Here is a 19,757-nt window from a genome sequence, read left to right as displayed (position 1 = left end):
TGTCATGGGTGATAGACAGTCATGTGGTTTCTGGCCATAGAAGGTCACAGCATTTGGCTGCGCAGAATGCTCTCTACTTTTCATTGTTCCTGCACTCATCTCCCCCCTTTTGGACCCAGCAGGAGCTCACCTTCCGCCCAGCTGATGATCATCAGCATTAACTTAGTGCTTAAATACCTCTTCTTTCCTTCCTTGGACTGGTGCTGGTGATATTTTCAGTTCATTCAAGCCTTGGTTGCAAGCAGGTGACTTGTACTCCTCTGTGCTATCGGTGTAGATAAGTAGTTCATGCATTGTCCCCTTGTGTGTCCTCTTTGTGTCTTCTTTAGTGTTTAGTTGGGTTGATGAAGAGCTCATCCTACCCATTCCCAATTTAGGACCCAGCACTAGGGATATCTAGGGTCAGGTATCTGGCTCGGCGCATAGGTGCGGAACCGATCTAGGATAGTGAAAGCTCATCCCATCCATTCCCTAGTTAGGACCCAGCATTAGGCATACCTATGGTCAGGTATACTGCTCTGCGCATAGGTGTTGAACCCCTCTAGGGTTGTGAAGGACCCCAGGGTCCAGCAGTAGGTTTGGTCAGGGGTCACCATCTCCTCCTTCCCTAGACACAGGGTTTCCTTTCCCTTCCCTTTCGTCATTTGCTTGGTACTTCCCCGTACCTAGCGTGACACACGGTAGCTCAGTGGTTAGCATTATTGCTTTGCAGCAGTGAGGTCCAGGATTCATAAGGCACCATGTGAAATTTCACAATTTGAAATGGTGCCTTACAGTCTAACTAGAGATATCGCCACCATTGACTTGTCACATATTCCAAAAGGCACTTAAATGGAATCTGTCACCAGCTTTTTCTATGTAATCTGAGAGCAGCATGATGTAGACCCTGACTCCAGCAATGGGTCATTTACTTTCCTGGTAGCTGCAGTTTTCATTAAAAACTGATTTATCTGCTGTAGATCTACCAGTTTCTGAATTCTGAGCTTTGTATAACTCTACCCTCATCACTGATTGGCCGCTTTCTGTGTACACAGAAATCTGCCAATCAGTGGTGGGGGTGTGGTTGGACTACCTAGAAATAGGTTTGCTAGTCCTCTAGTGATAATCTCCTGCACATAAAACAATGATTTTGGTTACACTACAGCATACAGCCCTGTAAATGACACATTGCTGGAATCAGTGTCTCTGTATTATGTTGCTCTCAGTTAAGGTGGCAAAAATCTGGTGACAGATTCACTTTAAGTTATCAATACAAAATAGTATTGGTCTGATTAAAAAGTAGTTGAAGAGTGAGTTTTCAACACACTCCTGTTCCATCTCTCACTGGGGAGAGGGGTAGGGGGAATCAGATCAGGACTGGTCAGATGGAGGGCCAGGAAGGAGACTCGGGCCTCTCCACCATCAGGAGTATCCCTGTGATTAGGAATAGCATAGGGTCTCCTAGTTTGAGGGACAGTTGTGGTGGAGGGCACGAGGCAGGGAACGGTTGTAGTTGTGGTTACAGGGGACGGTAGGCCACCTCACAGCCTGTCATTAACCCCTCGCCTCCCCATCGCTGCACCACACACAGGAGAACTCCATAACCTTTCAGGCGACACCACTTTCACGCTTTCAGTCAATAAAGTCCAGACAAGGCTTCTTCTCTTAAACATGTAAACTTTATTTTTCTGAAACCTCTGCAACACTTTGGTCCGCGCTTCGCCGGCACTAGTACACTTTCCAAAGGGGTTCCTTCCACTCCTTCTTCTTACAAATAATTTAGCAGCAGTCCATATCCCAGGCACCTGGGTTCTGTCTGTGACCTCTAGGCCTCTCATTCCTTCACTATACTTCACTCTGGCACCGACTGGTTCATTAAGTCCGCTTAGTCACTTCACCCCACCCACAGGGAACGCTAACACATAAAAAGGACCACAACTGAGAGGGCTCTCCCTTCAGTGCCGAGGCCATCCAGCCATACCCTACATCTTGAGGGCGCACTGACCTTCAGTTAGTGAGGAAGTCATTGAGTATCATGAGCCAGGTAATACGGACGTCAGACCCTTGACCATCAGACTAAACCCCTCTTTCCCGGGACGCAGTTCAAACAATCCAGACGGATCCCGCGTGTCACGGCCGCTGGGGTGACCCGTAAGGTCAGAATCTTCAAATTGGGGTAAATCACGCTATTTCTCCATGGGGACTCTCCTGTCTTCTATCCTCTATCTCTCCCTTATTGTAACGCCTGCCTGGATCAACAGACTCAGATGGGATGTAATGTACAGGCTAGAGGGAAGACACTCACCAAGCAGGACCCCCAGAACCCTGAAACCCTTTTAACCCCTATACAGGGATTTGGAATTACACAGGACCCTGGAGATCACTACCTGTGGAAGGCTGCAGTCCGATAAGAGTACTTGTCAGGCAGGGTCAAACCAGGAATAGCAGAACAGGGACAGAATCGGCAGGCAAGGATGTAATCAGAAAACATAGCAGAGGTCAAATCCGGATTGGGCAGTGAGGTACAAAAACAGCAGGCAGAAGGGTAGTCAGGAAACACGCAGAAGTCAGCACACAGGAATCACAAAACAGAATAGGGCGGACCAGGAGCCAGGAAATCAGAACTATCTCTGGCAGAGGTCATCAGACAGGAGGGGAACTAAGAAGGGTGTGGTGTCTTCCCATTGGCTGTAGCTGAACGCTGGGAACTTCAGCTGGAAGACACACGCCACCCACAGTCAGCCAGAGGTACTGCAGATCCCAAGGTAACCCAGCCCAGTGGATGATCGGAGCCTGCATCGACTCCTCTCCCATCACCAGCACCATCCACGGCAGGAACACGGCGTCGCCTGGCGATCGGAGCAGAAGTCGCTGGAGCGGACTTCGGTGGTGACGTAACACTTATATACTTTCTACACTCCTACTACTACTACTCTCCCCCTGCCCACCCAGGTGCCAGGACAACCGTGCTGCTACACTGCCACCTGGTGGTGATTCTACACAAGGCATTTACAGTTTACAATTATTACACAGACCATCAGTGTGCTGGCTACAAATGCAGGGGTGGGCCTACCCCTAAACCCCCCTACACAGCTTAGGCGCCTCGTTCCCCACTATCCCATAGTCATCATGAGAAACTGACTCCGTGACCCCAACCTAGGGACCTCTGTGTTAGTCCAGATCCTTATACAAGGGTGAAAGGTGAAGGCTTAGAATCTGGTAATTGGAGTGGGTTGTGCAGGACCATGGACAGACCCACATAACAGAAATGAAGCCTCATGTACGTTGCATATGAAAGGATCCATCATCTATCCCGTCTTGTGAGATTTCTTGGCACTACTTGAAGGATAACAATATCCTTACAGGTGCGTATTCGCCTCACCCACTCACTATCTGCATTTACATTATTCATGTTTGTTACCCAAATGGAAAATGAAATGTATAATAACTGTTGTTGGCGCACAATCCATTGGAAGCTTTTAATAAGTAATGGGATTAGGTGTCTTTAGTAACGGCCTTTGGGTTCCTCTAAGTATTCTGTTTTGCTGTGTCTTAGACATATCGGATGACTGTTGCTTTGCTGGCAAATACAGTTTCAGGTTATAAAGAGGATGATAATTAATGCATCACAACAAATTAAAGGCCGTTCGGACTTGTGACTCCTCTATCAAAGGCAAATTCGACACCTCGAAGAGAGTCTGAAGGACACTCCAAGACCAAAGCGGAAAATTTTATGTTCCGGGTATAAAAGGCAAATCCCACCAGTCCGTCTGAGAGGTTGTGTCAATGTGACCTATTGATGCATAATATGCCCTTTATATATTGCGGGAGAGTCAGAGTGAGGAGCCACTGGAAAGAAATGACTCCCGCGCTGCTGGCCTTGACTCAACCATAGCTTAAAGGGGTTGTCCAGCCTTGTTTTATTGATGATTTGATCAGATTGGTTGGGATCCACCACCCTGCACCGATCAGTTCAGCCGGTGGATAGATGTGAACAGAACAGCACAGCTCCAGCACGGAGCAGAACTGCAGATCAGCTTGAATTCACATGAATAGTAGCTGATCCGCAGTCCTCGGCAAAGGATTGGAGCTGCTCTGTTGACTGTTTACATTCAGCCGGTACTGGAGCTGGAAACCACTGATTATTCCTCCCTCCCACTGATATTATATTGATCACCCATGCCTTTAATGTTGCATCCAGATCAATTATGCTATAGTCTTTATGCCAACATCCCTGGTGGTCAAGAGTGTTGAAGTGGTCAAGGTCAATATCCTTGGTGCCCTTGGTTAGTTAAAGTCTTTGTTTGCATTCATGGGGGTCTTCAGCAGAGAAGGAGGTAACATGTACAATTCTGTAGGTCTAGGATAGACAATAGTTTAATATATGTATCCCTGGTGGTCCAAGGTAGAGAAGGGAACAGTATATCATACCTGGTTTCCAGTGATACAAAGGCAATGGGGAAGACTGTGCAGCTGGAATTGAGCTTCACTATGTTCTTTAAAGGGAACCAGTGTGTACCTGTATGCACAGACAGCTTGGATCAGACACTGGCCACATGATTTTAGACAAATATGGTGCAGCGTTTTGGAGAAAAAGATACTTTAAAAGCCGTCAGGGGAAAAAGCTGCAAAGGAGACTAATTGGAAATGCCTTGTCCCTGGAGGCTTCTCCACGCTCACTTATTGAGTGCAGAGTAGACCTGTATAGGGAGAGACCTGTCAATCATTAGCAGCGGGCGGGGAGAAATGATCAGGGATTTGAAAGAATCTTTGTTTCTGAAACGCCGCAGTGTTTCAGAGTCAAACATACAATGTGTCTGATGCTGGACAGCATATATCAGCGGTCAGGGGCTCTTTAATGGACGGGAGGGTCTTCGCTTTGGGACACGACTTTATCTGCTGCATCTCTTCTTCTTCTGTTTATAACTCGACTTCTTTATTTTTAGTTGCTTCTTTATAATCTTATGTTTTTTTCTAGCATTACTCTCACAGTTTCCATCCCTTTCATACTTGCTTTTAAGTCCTTTTTAGATTTTTTCTCTTCCTCTCTCCGTCTCTCTTTCTCTCTCTTTCTTTCTCTATTTATCTCTTTCTCTCTCTGTTTCTTTCTTTCTCGCTTTCTCTCTCTTTCTTTCTCTCTCTTTCTCTCTCGCTCTATTTCTGTCTCCCTCTCTCTTTCTCTCCCTTTCTCTCTCTCCCTCTCTTTCTCCCTCTGTTTCTTTCTCCCTCTCTCTTTCTCGCTCTCTCTCCCTTTCTCTTTCTCTTTCTTTCTCTCCCTCTTTCGCTTTCTTTCTCTCTCTCCCTCTCTCTTTCTCCCTCTTTCTCTCTCCCTTTCTCTTTCTCTCTTTTTCTTTCTCTCTTTCTTTCTCTTTCTTTCTCTCCCTCTCTCTTTCTTTCTCTCTTTCTCTCCCTTTTTTCTTTCTCTCTCTTTCTCTTTCTTTCTTTCTCTCTCCCTGTCTTTCTTTCTCTTTCTCTTTCTTTCTCTCCCTCTCTCTTTATTTCTCTCTTTCTCCCTTTCTCTCTTTCTCTCCCTTTTTTCTTTCTCTCTCTCTTTCTTTCTTTCTCTCTCTTTCTTTCTCTTTCTTTCTCTCCCTCTCTCTTTATTTCTCTCTTTCTCCCTTTCTCTCTTTCTCTCCCTTTTTTCTTTCTCTCTCTCTTTCTCTTTCTTTCTCTCTCTCCCTGTCTTTCTTTCTCTATCTCTTTCTCTCTCTCTCTCTCTCTTTTTCTTTCTCTCTCTTTCTTTTTCTCTCTCACAGCCTCGATTGATACCGAATTTAGACACAAAGTTAATATTAACCAGGACGTGTCTCATTTTATAGGGCGCTGTGAAGGTGTGCTAATTGCATTTACACACAGCTAGACCCCGGAGGGCCTTCTGGCCTAGAATGACTGTGCACCTGACCGACTTCACGTAGAGAATCACATTCTTGGGGAATTAGCGCTGCATTTAAAGATGCTCAGAAGGTGCCTGTTGCGTTTGTAAGAAGTTCAGCTTCTTCCCTTCCTTTGCATTTTTCCAAAAATGGGAACAGACTATGGATTCTGTAAATGTCCATGGTACGGCCTAGCAATGACTTTTTTATGCAGACTTGTAATATTCATCTTGAACATTTTGCTTAATAACAATGTATTTGCTAATCAAAGGGTAACTTTCATCTCAGACGCTGATGGTTTACGTTAACAATACCTGGAGCAGGGGCTGTGGAAACACCAACGTGCGGCTGAGCTACACCATGTCTCATAGAAGTGAATGGAAGTTATGGTAAAATTGTAGCACAGCCCAGCTATGTCATGTCTATAACTTAGGAGTTATGGACACAGCTTGCTCTGCTCGTCTGCCTCCTTAACGCCCATTCACCTCTATGGGAGTTATAGTGCCCCTGCAGCTTTGATCCGTTGGACAAGAGTTGGGAGGCTCCGTTACACAGCAAGTCGTCAGGTTTGGACGATTTTCATCTAAAGTGACACAAAAGGGCCCTAAACCTCAGCGTTGGCATTGCCTGAATAGGAAATCTGTGTTACAATTTCTTAGGTTGTTTCTTATTGCATTATTTATGTATTATCATGTTTGCTTTACCTGCAGCTTCTATGTACTCTGAGATACAGCGGGAGCCGCCTGATATTGGGAGTATTTTGGCCCATCCCGACTATCTGGAATCAAACACAGAACTTATCAAGCCCAAGAAACTCCTGAATCCAGTAAAAGCTTCTAGAAGTCACCAGGAGCTGCATCGGGAGCTGCTCATGAACCATCGGAGGTACGGCCGCCATTCTTCATAATTCATCTGCACTCCAACTCATCAAAGCCTTTAAGATCTCAAGATTAAACGCTAAAGTGTTATTCCCGTCACACGCAATCTCCAGTAGCGTAACTAGGGTTCGATGAGCCCCGGTGCAAAATTTGGACCTGGGCCCCCCCCCACCCTTATGTTGGTCAGAAGTATGTTGGTTGTTTGTTGACTCTTTTTTGTCTTGTTTGCATGGGGGCCTTTGGTCATGTTGCAAGACTTGTTAAAGGGTTGGACGTTAACTCCTTGTCACGGTTGTCTCCCTGTTGTTTTAAGACTAGTGACAGCCTTACGACTGGAGTCTCACATCTCCATCTTGACTCCTCATTTAAACAAGGTTTCCTTTTCTTTGACATCTGATGAGTTAATTTGAGGTTTTGTTGCCAGCAGCTCTGAGCAGGGCAGGTCAGCCATAGCTGCTTTGGTCTCATGCACATTTAAGGTGAATAATTGAGGCTTCCCAGCAGTCCTTGCTGCTGTTAGAATCATTTGTACTCTGGCCAGCTTGGTGGAAGGAACTGCTGAGGTATTCTCCTGTGCTCATCCATTGGCTACTTTAGAATCCGTCTGCTACGGTGAAGTTTGTTGTGTTGTATCCTTCTGTTTTTTCCCCCATCTGTCTTTCCTTTCCCTCCATGTTTATTAAGGTAGTGGCGAGTCTAGTGAACTCATCGGCCTACTCAAAACTTTCCCAGCAGTCCTTGTTGCTGTTAGAATCATTTCTACTCTGGCCATCCTGGTGGAAGGATCTGCTGAGGTATTCTCCTCTGCACATCCACCTGCTATTTTAGAATTCATCTGCTACTGTGAAGTTTGGTAGTAGAAAATATTTTTTTTCCGCTCACCCACTATTCCATCTGGCTCCAGACTTCAGGACGGTGCAAGGACATAAACTCCGTGTTCAGAGAAGTAGGATAGATAGCAATGGAAATTCCTTTCCTGATCCAGCAACAACGTCCAAAAAGTGTAATAATTTTTTTAAAAACTCATTTTATTTGAAAAAATGTTAAAACTAACATGCGTTAGAGGGATATCCAAGGTTAAAAGGCAACGTCTTACGCGTTTCAGGCCAGTGTGGCCCTTAGTCATAGGCTTATTTTAACAGAATGAAACACATAATAAATAGAAAAAGAAAAAAAAAAAAACACGCCATCACCTTTGGGCGTACCAAATCCGGTCAAAGGTACACAGGTTCACTTGATTTGATCGACATGCATAGTAACATTGCAGTTAGTAAACTGACAGCATCAATTTAACCCCATGTTAAAGGTACAACAATATTGTTATTGCTAGACTCAATCGATTTACATCATTATAAGGCAAATATACTCTAAAAAATCTATGCGTTCAAAAAATTATTGGAAAAAAAACAAAAAAAAACATGTTGTAATCAATTTGAGGACTTGATGTTCATGGAACAGGTTACTCTGCAAAACCTGGACTCCCTGAGTACCAACAATGGGAGGGATGAGAACCTAGTTACCGATACTGATTTTTCCAGCAGGGTCCCAAACTCTCAGCTTTATCCCTTGGCTTCTAGGTCATCAGCTATGGATGACTACCAACATGTGGTGTTTGAGGAGCTTAAAAAACTGCATGTAGCTGATATTGCAACCGCAAAAAATGATCACATGACCATTCCAGAACGCACAGCCCTCACAAAATTTAAATCCAATGACAGGATAATTATTAAAAACTCGGACAAGGGCGGTTCGGTGGTAATTCTGGACCGGGATCTTTATGAGGGCCAGTTACAGCTTATGTTGAGTGACTCATGTACATACCGCAAAATTGGTGGTGACCCCACTAGTAAAATACGGACAGACCTGCAGCAGCTATTACAAAGGGGTGTAAACATGGGACTTTTGACTGAGAGGCAATTGGAACATATGGTCCCTGAGTCTTCCAGGGTCCCTCACCCCTCTTCCTAACGGCAGGGACCTCCGTTGTATCGTGACCCTGGTGTTCCCCCCCTTTTTTTGTGGTGTTTTTTGTAGTGCGTCAGACGCCTATTGGTCTGATTGCGTGTGTCACGCGTTTTTACGGAAATGTCCTACTCCATGCGTGACACTCCTGGAATAGTTACCCCAGTTAGGTGGCGCTAGAGAGACAACTTTCTTTTTTTCTGGGGAATTATTTGACACAGCTATTTTTTTGGCTATAAGATTCCTCATCACATCTGGCGGTCGCCACAACAGAAAAGATCCATATCAAAGACCCCTTACCACCCGGACAACCGGTGCTGCACTAAAGCGGGGCAAAACCATAAAGGTCATTTTTTTTTTTCATTTGTTTTAATCTTTCTTTTTTTCTTTTGTACTTATTTTTTATCAAATTTGTAACTACTTTCAAAACTCCGGTAGAAATGAATGGAAAGCAGCTTCTTCAGTCTCAGCAGAGCGAGGCAGAGCCCCTTTCCTTGAGATTGGTGGGGGTCTCAAAAAATGTTGCGGAGATGTCCTGTACACAAATGCTCATTTTAATGTTAAAAAATGTATGTAAAATTACCAAAAATGCAAAAAAAAGTTGCCGAAAAAGTAAAAATATACGAGATACAAATAATATAATTATAAATGAATAGGGAAAGCTAGATTACTTGTCTTTTCTTGACTTTGCCCTTGAATCCCGCACGTATCTTCTGTCCCAGAGCAGCCGTTCTCAGCTCAGTATCACTCTCCATTTACAAGTCAGGTAGAAGTCTGACGACGAGGTCACCAGGGAATCCTGCCCGACAAGTAACCTTTATACTCACATTTAACGGCAGAGAGACACGGCTCAGACCTCATATCGTATGCATTACAGCCGCTCGCACTCCACAATCGGGCCCAGCGGCAGCCATGATACCCGCTGTGGCCATAACACACACGTGCACTATATTGCACTATATAGTAGATGGACGCCGGAGCTCGCTCGTCTCTAACAAGCTGCGTAATATCTTATTTTTTCCTATAGCATTTCCTAGTGCTTGTCTTTTCTTTTGACAGCTGTATAAAGGATGCAAATTAATAATGTAGCATACCAGAAACATTATGATTGCAACCAATATTTATTAATATGTTTTGCATTTATTTATTTATTTTTGTTATCCAGCTAATAGAAATCAGTGTTAGATTCTGGTCCTGATCACGCTATCTGCGCTCTCCTCCCTTTTCTCAGTGTAAATGATAGCAGGAAGAAGGTTTTAGGCAAATCTCCACACTAGACAGGGGAGAAAGCATGCACAGTTTCATGGAGAGCAGAGAAAATAGGCTATAGACAAGGAGAAAAGCAAAGGTAGAGAAATTAAAGGAGACATATCATGTCAGAAAATACTATAGACCTGCAAATATGGGGATAAGCTGTAGGCTAATAGTTTTCTAAAACTACTCAGCACAGAATGGGAGACACACACAGAGCTCACATCCAGTCTATATTACTGGGAGAGACACACAGAGCTCACATCCAGCCTATATTACTGGGAGAGACACACAGAGCTCACATCCAGCCTATATTACTGGGAGAGACACACAGAGCTCACATCCAGCCTATATTATTGGGAGAGACACACAGACTTCACATCCAGTCTATATTACTGGGAGAGACACACAGAGCTCACATCCAGTCTATATTACTGGGAGAGACACACAGAGCTCACATCCAGCCTCTATTACTGGGAGACACACACAGAGCTCACATCCAGCCTATATTACTGGGAGAGACACAGAGCTCACATCCACCCTATATTACTGGGAGAGACACACAGAGCTCACATCCAGCCTCTATTACTGGGAGACACACGCAGAGCTCACATCCAGCCTATATTACTGGGAGAGACACACAGACCTCACATCCAGCCTATATTACTGGGAGAGACACACAGACCTCACATCCAGCCTATATTACTGGGAGAGACACATAGAGCTCACATCCACCCTATATTACTGGGAGAGACACACAGAGCTCACATCCAGCCTATATTATTGGGAGAGACACACAGAGACCTCACATCCAACCTATATTACTGGGAGACACACAGACCTCACATCCAGCCTATATTACTGGGAGACACACACACAGAGCTCACATCCAGTCTATATTACTGGGAGACACACAGAGCTCACATCCGGCTTATATTACTGGAAGAAACATACAGAGCTCACATCCAGCCTATATTACTGGTAGGGACACACAGAGCTCACATCCAGCCTATATTACTGGGACACAAAGACCTCACATCCAGCCTATATTACTGGGAGAGACACACAGAGCTCACATGTAGCCTATATTACTGGGAGCGACACATGAAGCTCACATCCAGCCTATATTACTAGGAGAGACACACAGAGCTCACATCCAGCCTATATTACTGGGAGACACACACAGACCTCACATCCAGTCTATATTACTGGGAGAGACACACAGAGCTCACATCCAGTCTATATTACTGGAAGAGACATACAGAGCTCACATCCAGCCTATATTACTGGGAGGGACACACAGAGCTCACATCCAGCCTATATTACTGGAGAGACACACAGACCTCACATCCAGCCTATATTACTGGGAGAGACACACGGAGCTCACATCCAGCCTATATTACTAGGAGAGACACACAGAGGTCACATCCAGCCTATATTACTAGGAGACACACAGAGCTCACATCCAGTCTATATTACTGGGAGAGACACACAGAGCTCACATCCAGTCTATATTACTGGGAGAGACACACAGAGCTCACATCCAGCCTATATTACTGGGAGAGACACACAGAGCTCACATCCAGCCTATATTACTGGGATAGACACACTGACCTCACATCCAGCCTATATTACTGGGAGAGACACACAGAGCTCACATCCAGCCTATATTACTGGGATAGACACACTGACCTCACATCCAGCCTATATTACTGGGAGAAACACACAGAGCTCACATCCAGCCTATATTACTGGGAGAGACACACAGAGCTCACATCCAGCCTATATTACTGGGAGAGACACACAGCGCTCACATCCAGCCTATATTACTGGGAGAGACACACAGAGCTCACATCCAGCCTATATTACTAGGAGACACACACAGACCTCACATCCGGCCTATATTACTGGGAGAGACACACAGACCTCACATCCAGCCTATATTACTGGGAGAGACGCTCCCATAAAAGAAATATGTTAAACTTGTATCAGGCTTCTCAAGTTGCTTATCAGGAGGTCTGAAAATGAATGAAGGAATGAAGATTGCAGACACCATTGATACATGTGTAAATCTATTCTTTGATGTCAATGGTGTCAAGTGCCTTAATGACTATATCTCAGCAGGGGATCTGGAACTCTGTACAAGAGAAGAGGAGCTCTGCTATAAAGATACATTAGAAATTAATCATTGTGTAACCATGCTTACCGGCAGACTCTAATTCATTATGTGGGTCAAGCGTCATACGCGGCTATATCTGTGCAAAACACAACTAGTGTCAAGCGTTTAGCAAAAATCGTTATTTAGGTTTTTAAAAGGCAAAGTCCAAGGAGAAACATTATCACAAGATGCACAGCGCTGTGATTACAGGGAGGTATCTGCTGAGAGCTGATCTGCCATTCATGTCTATGTGGAGCTGCTGTGCCCTCTAGTGGCAGAAGTGGGTATTGCAGCCAGATTAAACGGAAACATCTCAATTTCAGGGAAACATATTTCTGATAAGGGGCTGTTTTTTTGTGATTTTTTTTTTTTTATTGTGATTGAATTTAATGATAAATTGTCATTGCTGCGAGGTGAATAATCGCATCTGATTCTCTTAGAGGTCTGAGCATTGACAAGAAACCAGAGCTCCAGAGAGTGATGGAGAATCGGAGAAGAGACCAGATCATACAACAGAAGAGACAAGAGGAGGAAACCAAGAAGATGCAGTCGCCGTTCGAACAGGAGCTGTTAAAGAGACAGCAGCGGCTCGAGCAGGTACCCGCATCTGCACCACAGCCGAAAATCACTGCAGTTAGGTCTTTAATTTAAAGGCGTGAGAATAGTACCCCAAAAGTATATTATTGCATTAATATCTTACTCTTGGCTGATGGACACCGGACCTCCAAGACACCCACGATCCAACACAATGAAGGGGCTGCAGTGCTTGCTTCAGGGGAATACGCTTAAAAATGGTAGTAGAAGGGATAGGGGGATTTGAAAAATAGTCAAGATAAGTGTACGGCTGGGGGCTTCAGCCTGTAGCCGTGGCTTTATCTGTGCCAGGTATCAGAATATGGGGGGGCCCTACTCCAATTTTTTAATTTATTTCTTTTTATACCACGATAGACCCGCAGACAGGGTCTGTGATTCCAACCAATCACAGATGGTATTTGTGGGCGGGGTCTGACTGCAGCCAATAAGAGATGCCGCTGGGAAAGCAGTGAATATGCATGAGGTTAATGAGCGGCCCTGGATGAAGAGTGAGTGGCTGTGGGAGCTGTCCCAGCTGAGCCGGAGGCTCGGTAAGTATCGTGCTTGCTCCTATCCCTTCAGCCACCATTTTTAAGCCCTGGATTCTGGTCTCCATAGACTTATATGATACATTTTTTTTTAACCTGGTCAGACCTGCCAATCTGGGGTATCTGTGAGGCTGCCAATCACTATTTTACTAAAAAAAAAACCACATAGGCAGAAATGCACTAAAAATGCACAGAAACATGGCAAAAACGCATGCATTTTTTTGGCCATAGGTGCGTTTTTCACTGAAGGCACAAAACTGCAGCGTGCGCACATGGCCAAAGGCAAGGAACCTGTGGCTTGCGAGCCAGATGTGGCTCTTTTGTTGGCTGCATCTGACTCGCAGACAAATCTTTAATAAGACGCACTTTTTCCACCCCAAAACTAGGGGAAAAATGGGGGTGCGTCTTACAACCCGCATATGGCTTACGCAGGCGGCAGTGGTGCCGCAGGGTCCAGGATACTGCAGGCCCGATGGGTGTCGTGGCAGCGAGCCGGCGTACTGCGGGCTACTTTGAATCTCCAGCAGTTGACGAGATTGACTTCAAGAAAATGGCTGTGGAGGCGGCGCATGAGCTGATAGGACTCCACGGCCATTTTCTTGAAGTCCATCGCGTCGATCTGCAAACGCACCGCGGCCGTTTTCTTGAAGTCGATTTCATCAACTGTGGGAGATTCAAAGCAGTCCACTGGCAGATCAATGGCGCCTGCTCCGTAACACCCCACGAGCCCGTAACAATATCGCCGACCCTCCGAACACTGACATTCTTGAGCCGCGAAACCCCCTTCACCGTGCCCAAAGCATTGTCTACCCTGCCTCCTGGGACCTTCTGAGCCGCTCCTCCACCACCGCTCCCCCCTGGTTAGTATAGCTCTCACGGAATTACATTTTAAAATATGTGGTGTACTTGGCTCTCTTAGCCAAAAAGGTTCCTGACTCCTGATCTAAGGGATCTTGTCAATCCAATAATCTGTTATATAAAGTGGAGTGTATATATGTATGTATGTGTGCATGTCCCCTAAAGGAATCCACACCGTTGCATTTACAATCACGAGATTTTGCACAGACACCGCTTGTGACACAGGGAACGTCATAGACTATGTTTTGAGGGGAAAAGTTAACCCCGCGCTTTACAGTTATTCGCCAAAAAACCTGCTTCCATTAAAGTCAATGGAGCTGGGAGCCACATTGCAGCCAGAACTTCAGAAGAATGTTGGCATGTCACAATGCAGCCAGGGAAAGAGACAGACAGAGAGACAGGCACGGAAAGAGACAGGCACGGAAAGAGACAGGCACGGAGAGAGACAGACAGGGAAAGAGACAGACAGGGAAAGAGACAGACAGGGAAAGAGCCAGAACAGACAAAGGGATAGAGACAGTTACTATCCCAGGCAACGACAGGTGCTACAGCTAGTTCATCATCATGCACAATTCAACCTGTTTTGGGTTGGATGTGGCCTCCTGACCGCTTAGGTTGCCCCAATGATATGTCCGCCCCTGAGTGACAGGTTCCTTTTAAACAATAGGTCATTTTCTGATGAGGCATTTGCTTTAGTATGTTTTATCCTTGATACATTTTTGCTTTTGTTTCTTCAGCTTGAAAAAGAAGAACAAGAACCTAAAGACGAAGATCACGCTCCGGAATTCATAAAAGTGAAGGAAAATCTCAGAAGAACAGCCACATTATCTGATGAACAGGGGGTGTAAAAAAAGGAAAAAAAAGAAAAAATTGCCAAGCGGGAAGGAAGTTGTGTGTGGAGCGGGATTTGTGATGTCGCCGGGAATCGTTGTACAGGACTTGGCGCTGCAGATGGTTTGTGCCAGGGACTATCCCTCATCCCGCCAGCAGTATACACCGTGCGCTTGTGCTCTCGGGAGCAATGTAACACCCTGTATTTAGCTGCCACAGCATTTAGTACATGATGCTTAAGTCTAACCAGTGGAAGTTTCCTCCTGCACGTGGCTGTGGAGATTTGTGGCTGAGCTGCTGTGTTGCCCACGCTTTTCCATACGACTTGATGGTCAAGACATTTCGGAAATGTGTATTTGTATGTTCTGTGACCCTAACGAGGCACATGGGAGCGTACGGGTTATTAGGCTATGTATACCGCATACATGTTCTGCATGTGAAATTCCAAAATATGTGTTGCACAGTCATCCTAACCGCCACATGACCAGCCGAGGACGCCTCCGCTATCGCGTTACCAGCCCACGCTCGGGGCAGTATTACATTCCTATTTCTATATTACTACAATGCAGTATTACCTGCATAAAACAACCACACGATTATCGTAAAACTCAAGAAATGTGCTCCTTCTTGGAAGTGCAACTTTCCTTCTGACCACCAGAGGGAGCAGTGGTGCGGTTGTCAAATAATATTATGCAGATAGGACAAAAGTTGCGTAATTTTTAGTTCTTCATGTACAGGGAAAATATCTCAGGCATAAGCTAAGCCAGTCTATCATCAAGCCTTAATGACGCAAAATAATCTCAGAAAAAGGGAAAAGGATCATCACGTCTTAGAGGGTCTGCTCAATCAGGACCACCTCTATCCACGAGCTCCACAAAGGGCAAGACTAGCAAAATTAGCTGCTAAGAAAAAAACAAATATGCACAAAATCATCACATAATGCCGACATTTATCACATAATGCCGAAAAATCATCACATATTGCCCAAAAATTATAACATAACGTTCAAAAATCATCACAAATCGCCAACTTTATCATATAATGCCCAAAGATTATCACATAATGCCCAAAAAGTATCACATAATGCCCAAAAATCATCACATATTGGCCAAATTTATCACATAATGCCGAAAAATCACATAATGCCCAAAAATTATCAGATAATGCTCAAAAATCATAACATAATGCCCAAGAATGATCACATAATGCGCAAATTTATCACATAAAGCCCAAAAATCATCACATAATGCCCAAAAATTATCACATAATGCCCAAAAATCATCACATAATGTACAAAAATCATCACATAATGTAAAAAAAATGATCACATACCCAAAAATTATCACAATGCCCAAAAATCATCACATAATGCTCAAAAATCATCACATAATGTACAAAAATCATTACATAATGCCCAAAAATGATCACATAATTCATAAATCATCACAATATGCACAAAAATTATCACATAATGCACAAAAGTCATCACAATATACAAAAATTATCACATAATGCTCAAAAATCATCACAATATGCACAAACATTATCCCATAATGCCGAAAAATCATCACATAATGCACAAAAATGATCACAGAATGCCCAAAAATCATCGCGTAATGCACAAAATTATTTTTCTTTTTTACTTGTGATTGATCCTTCCCCTTTAAGAACGTTGCCCAATCACTATATGACATAGAGCGTATATTTATTTTGTCGTCCGTGCCGGTTATTTTTCTATATAATGTTCTAATCAGAATAGGTCGATAGATGTATATTTGCATACAGTAGAGGGAATAAGGCACAAAGTATTTTTCTAACTCTAAATCGGACCTGAAAGATTTTGTTATTTTCTCCTGCGCTAATTATAATGAAATGACACGTTGCACTTTATGTATTAATAGGAAGGTTCTACGAGTTCTCGTAGTTGTATATTTTATTTTATTTTTTGGTCCTTTATTAAACCCTATCCAGATGCAAAATACATCATCACACTTGGGCTGACAGGAGTAGTTGTAGGAGTAGTAGTGGTATTTCACAATTTCCCCCCCCTCCTCGCCCCACAATAATGACGCATCTTTTTCTAATGAATTAACGATTATGGGGAATCCGTTCTTAGAACACAATGCTGTTCCTCTGTTACTCATCCTGGAAATCTGTAGCTAAACTGACAACTGAGCTTTATATTCATCAGTAGGTCGCCGAGGGTGCACTGAACTGCTTGGCCACAACAGGGGTGCATGCACCAGGCGCCTGTGCTTGGTCTGAACAGTCATTCATTGCTGACAGATTCCCTTTAAACATATCCATGGTCTGTTTAGTTGGTTGTTCTTTATAAAATACGATATTGCTTCTGGAATAATTTACCAGCAGCTAGTATTTTTTTTTCCATTTCTCTTTAGATGATGATTTCAGATTATCCCGGTGATTGTGGTGCAGGTTTGGTTTATTAACCAGTCAGTATTTCTGTATCACTTTTCTTCAGCAACCTGTTCACATTGTGCTTTAGTTTTTTTATTTCTCATGTGTATGTGTATATATATATATATACAGGGTGATAGGGTTATCAAACATGGTGTAAAGTGAAACTGACTCAGTTGCCCTTAGCAACCAATCAGATTCCACCTTTCATTTTCCAAAGAGTCTGTGAAGAATGAAAAGTGGGATCTGATTGGTTGCTAAGGGCAACTGAGTCAGTTTCACTTTACACCCTGCTTGATAACCCTATTACACATACTGTCCACCTACGTTTGGACCACTCTGTGTGTGTGTGTGTGTGTGTGTGTGTGTGTGTGTGTGTGTGTGTGTGTGTGTGTGTGTGTGTATATATATATATATATATATATATATATATATATATATATATATACACAGTTAGGTCCAGAAATATTTGGACAGTGACACAAGTTTTGTTATTTTAGCTGTTTACAAAAACATGTTCAGAAATACAATTATATATATAATATGGGCTGAAAGTGCACACTCCCAGCTGCAATATGAGAGTTTTCACATCCAAATCGGAGAAAGGGTTTAGGAATCATAGCTCTGTAATGCATAGCCTCCTCTTTTTCAAGGGACCAAAAGTAATTGTACAAGGGACTCTAAGGGCTGCAATTAACTCTGAAGACGTCTCCCTCGTTAACCTGTAATCAATGAAGTCGTTAAAAGGTCTGGGGTTGATTACAGGTGTGTGGTTTTGCATTTGGAAGCTGTTGCTGTGACCAGACAACATGCGGTCTAAGGAACTCTCAATTGGGGTGAAGCTGAACATCCTGAGGCTGTAAAAAAAGAAAAAATCCATCAGAGAGATAACAGACATGCTTGGAGTAGCAAAATCAACAGTCGGGTACATTCTGAGAAAAAAGGAATTGACTGGTGAGCTTGGGAACTCAAAAAGGCCTGGGGGTCCACGGATGACAACAGTGGTGGATGATCGCCGCATACTTTCTTTGGTGAAGAAGAACCCGTTCACAACATCAACTGAAGTCCAGAACACTCTCAGTGAAGTAGGTGTATCTGTCTCTAAGTCACCAGTAAAGAGAAGACTCCATGAAAGTAAATACAAAGGGTTCACATCTAGATGCAAACCATTCATCAATTCCAAAAATAGACAGGCCAGAGTTCAATTTGCTGAAAAACACCTCATGAAGCCAGCTCAGTTCTGGAAAAGTATTCTATGGACAGATGAGACCAAGATCAACCTGTACCAGAATGATGGGAAGAAAAAAGTGTGGAGAAGAAAGGGAACGGCACATGATCCAAGGCACACCACATCCTCTGTAAAACATGGTGGAGGCAACGTGATGGCATGGGCATGCATGGCTTTCAATGGCACTGGGTCACTTGTGTTTATTGATGACATAACAGCAGACAAGAGTAGCCGGATGAATTCTGAAGTGTACCGGGATATACTTTCAGCCCAGATTCAGCCAAATGCCGCAAAGTTGATCGGACGGCGCTTCATAGTACAGATGGACAATGACCCCAAGCATACAGCCAAAGCTACCCAGGAGTTCATGAGTGCAAAAAAGTGGAACCTTCTGCAATGGCCAAGTCAATCACCAGATCTTAACCCAATTGAGCATGCATTTAACTTGCTCAAATCCAGACTTAAGACGGAAAGACCCACAAACAAGCAAGACCTGAAGGCTGCGGCTGTAAAGGCCTGGCAAAGCATTAAGAAGGAGGAAACCCAGCGTTTGGTGATGTCCATGGGTTCCAGACTTAAGGCAGTGATTGCCTCCAAAGGATTCGCAACAAAATATTGAAAAAAAAAATATTTTGTTTGGGTTTGGTTTATTTGTCCAATTACTTTTGACCTCCTAAAATGTGGAGTGTTTGTAAAGAAATGTGACAATTCCTACAATTTCTATCAGATATTTTTGTTCAAACCTTCAAATTAAACGTTACAATCTGCACTTGAATTCTGTTGTAGAGGTTTCATTTCAAATCCAATGTGGTGGCATGCAGAGCCCAACTCGCCAAAATTGTGTCACTGGCCAAATATTTCTGGACCTAACTGTATATATATATACATAGTAGTCAGGTGGTTGATATAAAACACGTGTCCATCCATTAATTTCTACCTTTTCGCAGCCAAATTTTGCCTCAAAAGATGAAACCTTCCTGTATGACCCACATGTGATCGGATAAACGGCTGGATCCTTTAATTTTCTTGTTGATTTTACCCCTCGGTTCCATAATAAGTGGTATGTTTACCTGTAATTTCAATACAATAATGGTACAATGGTTACAATAATGGTATAAATCCTTTCCTTATCATATACTGATCCTGACTTGCGGCTCATTCAGACATCTTTTTTTTTCACATTACGAAAAAAGCGGACCG

At 43.7% G+C, this 19,757-nt stretch overlaps 1 protein-coding gene across 2 annotated transcripts in view; it reads left to right on the top strand.

Moving 5' to 3' along the window:
- Positions 1-17,486, top strand: part of FAM107A (family with sequence similarity 107 member A) — a 165,757-nt gene extending 148,271 nt beyond the window's left edge. For both annotated transcript variants that reach the window (XM_075321355.1, XM_075321356.1), the window contains 3 exons: positions 6,563-6,737; positions 12,542-12,698; positions 14,818-17,486. In XM_075321355.1, coding sequence (XP_075177470.1) covers positions 6,563-6,737; positions 12,542-12,698; positions 14,818-14,928 — 443 coding nt within the window. In that variant the 3' untranslated portion in view covers positions 14,929-17,486. The remainder of the gene's footprint in view (positions 1-6,562; positions 6,738-12,541; positions 12,699-14,817) is intronic.
- Positions 17,487-19,757: the final 2,271 nt, after the last annotated feature.

Source organism: Anomaloglossus baeobatrachus, chromosome 8, assembly GCF_048569485.1.
Source record: "Anomaloglossus baeobatrachus isolate aAnoBae1 chromosome 8, aAnoBae1.hap1, whole genome shotgun sequence".
NCBI classification, from domain to species: domain Eukaryota; kingdom Metazoa; phylum Chordata; class Amphibia; order Anura; family Aromobatidae; genus Anomaloglossus; species Anomaloglossus baeobatrachus.
This window is presented reverse-complemented; position numbering and strand designations above follow the sequence as displayed.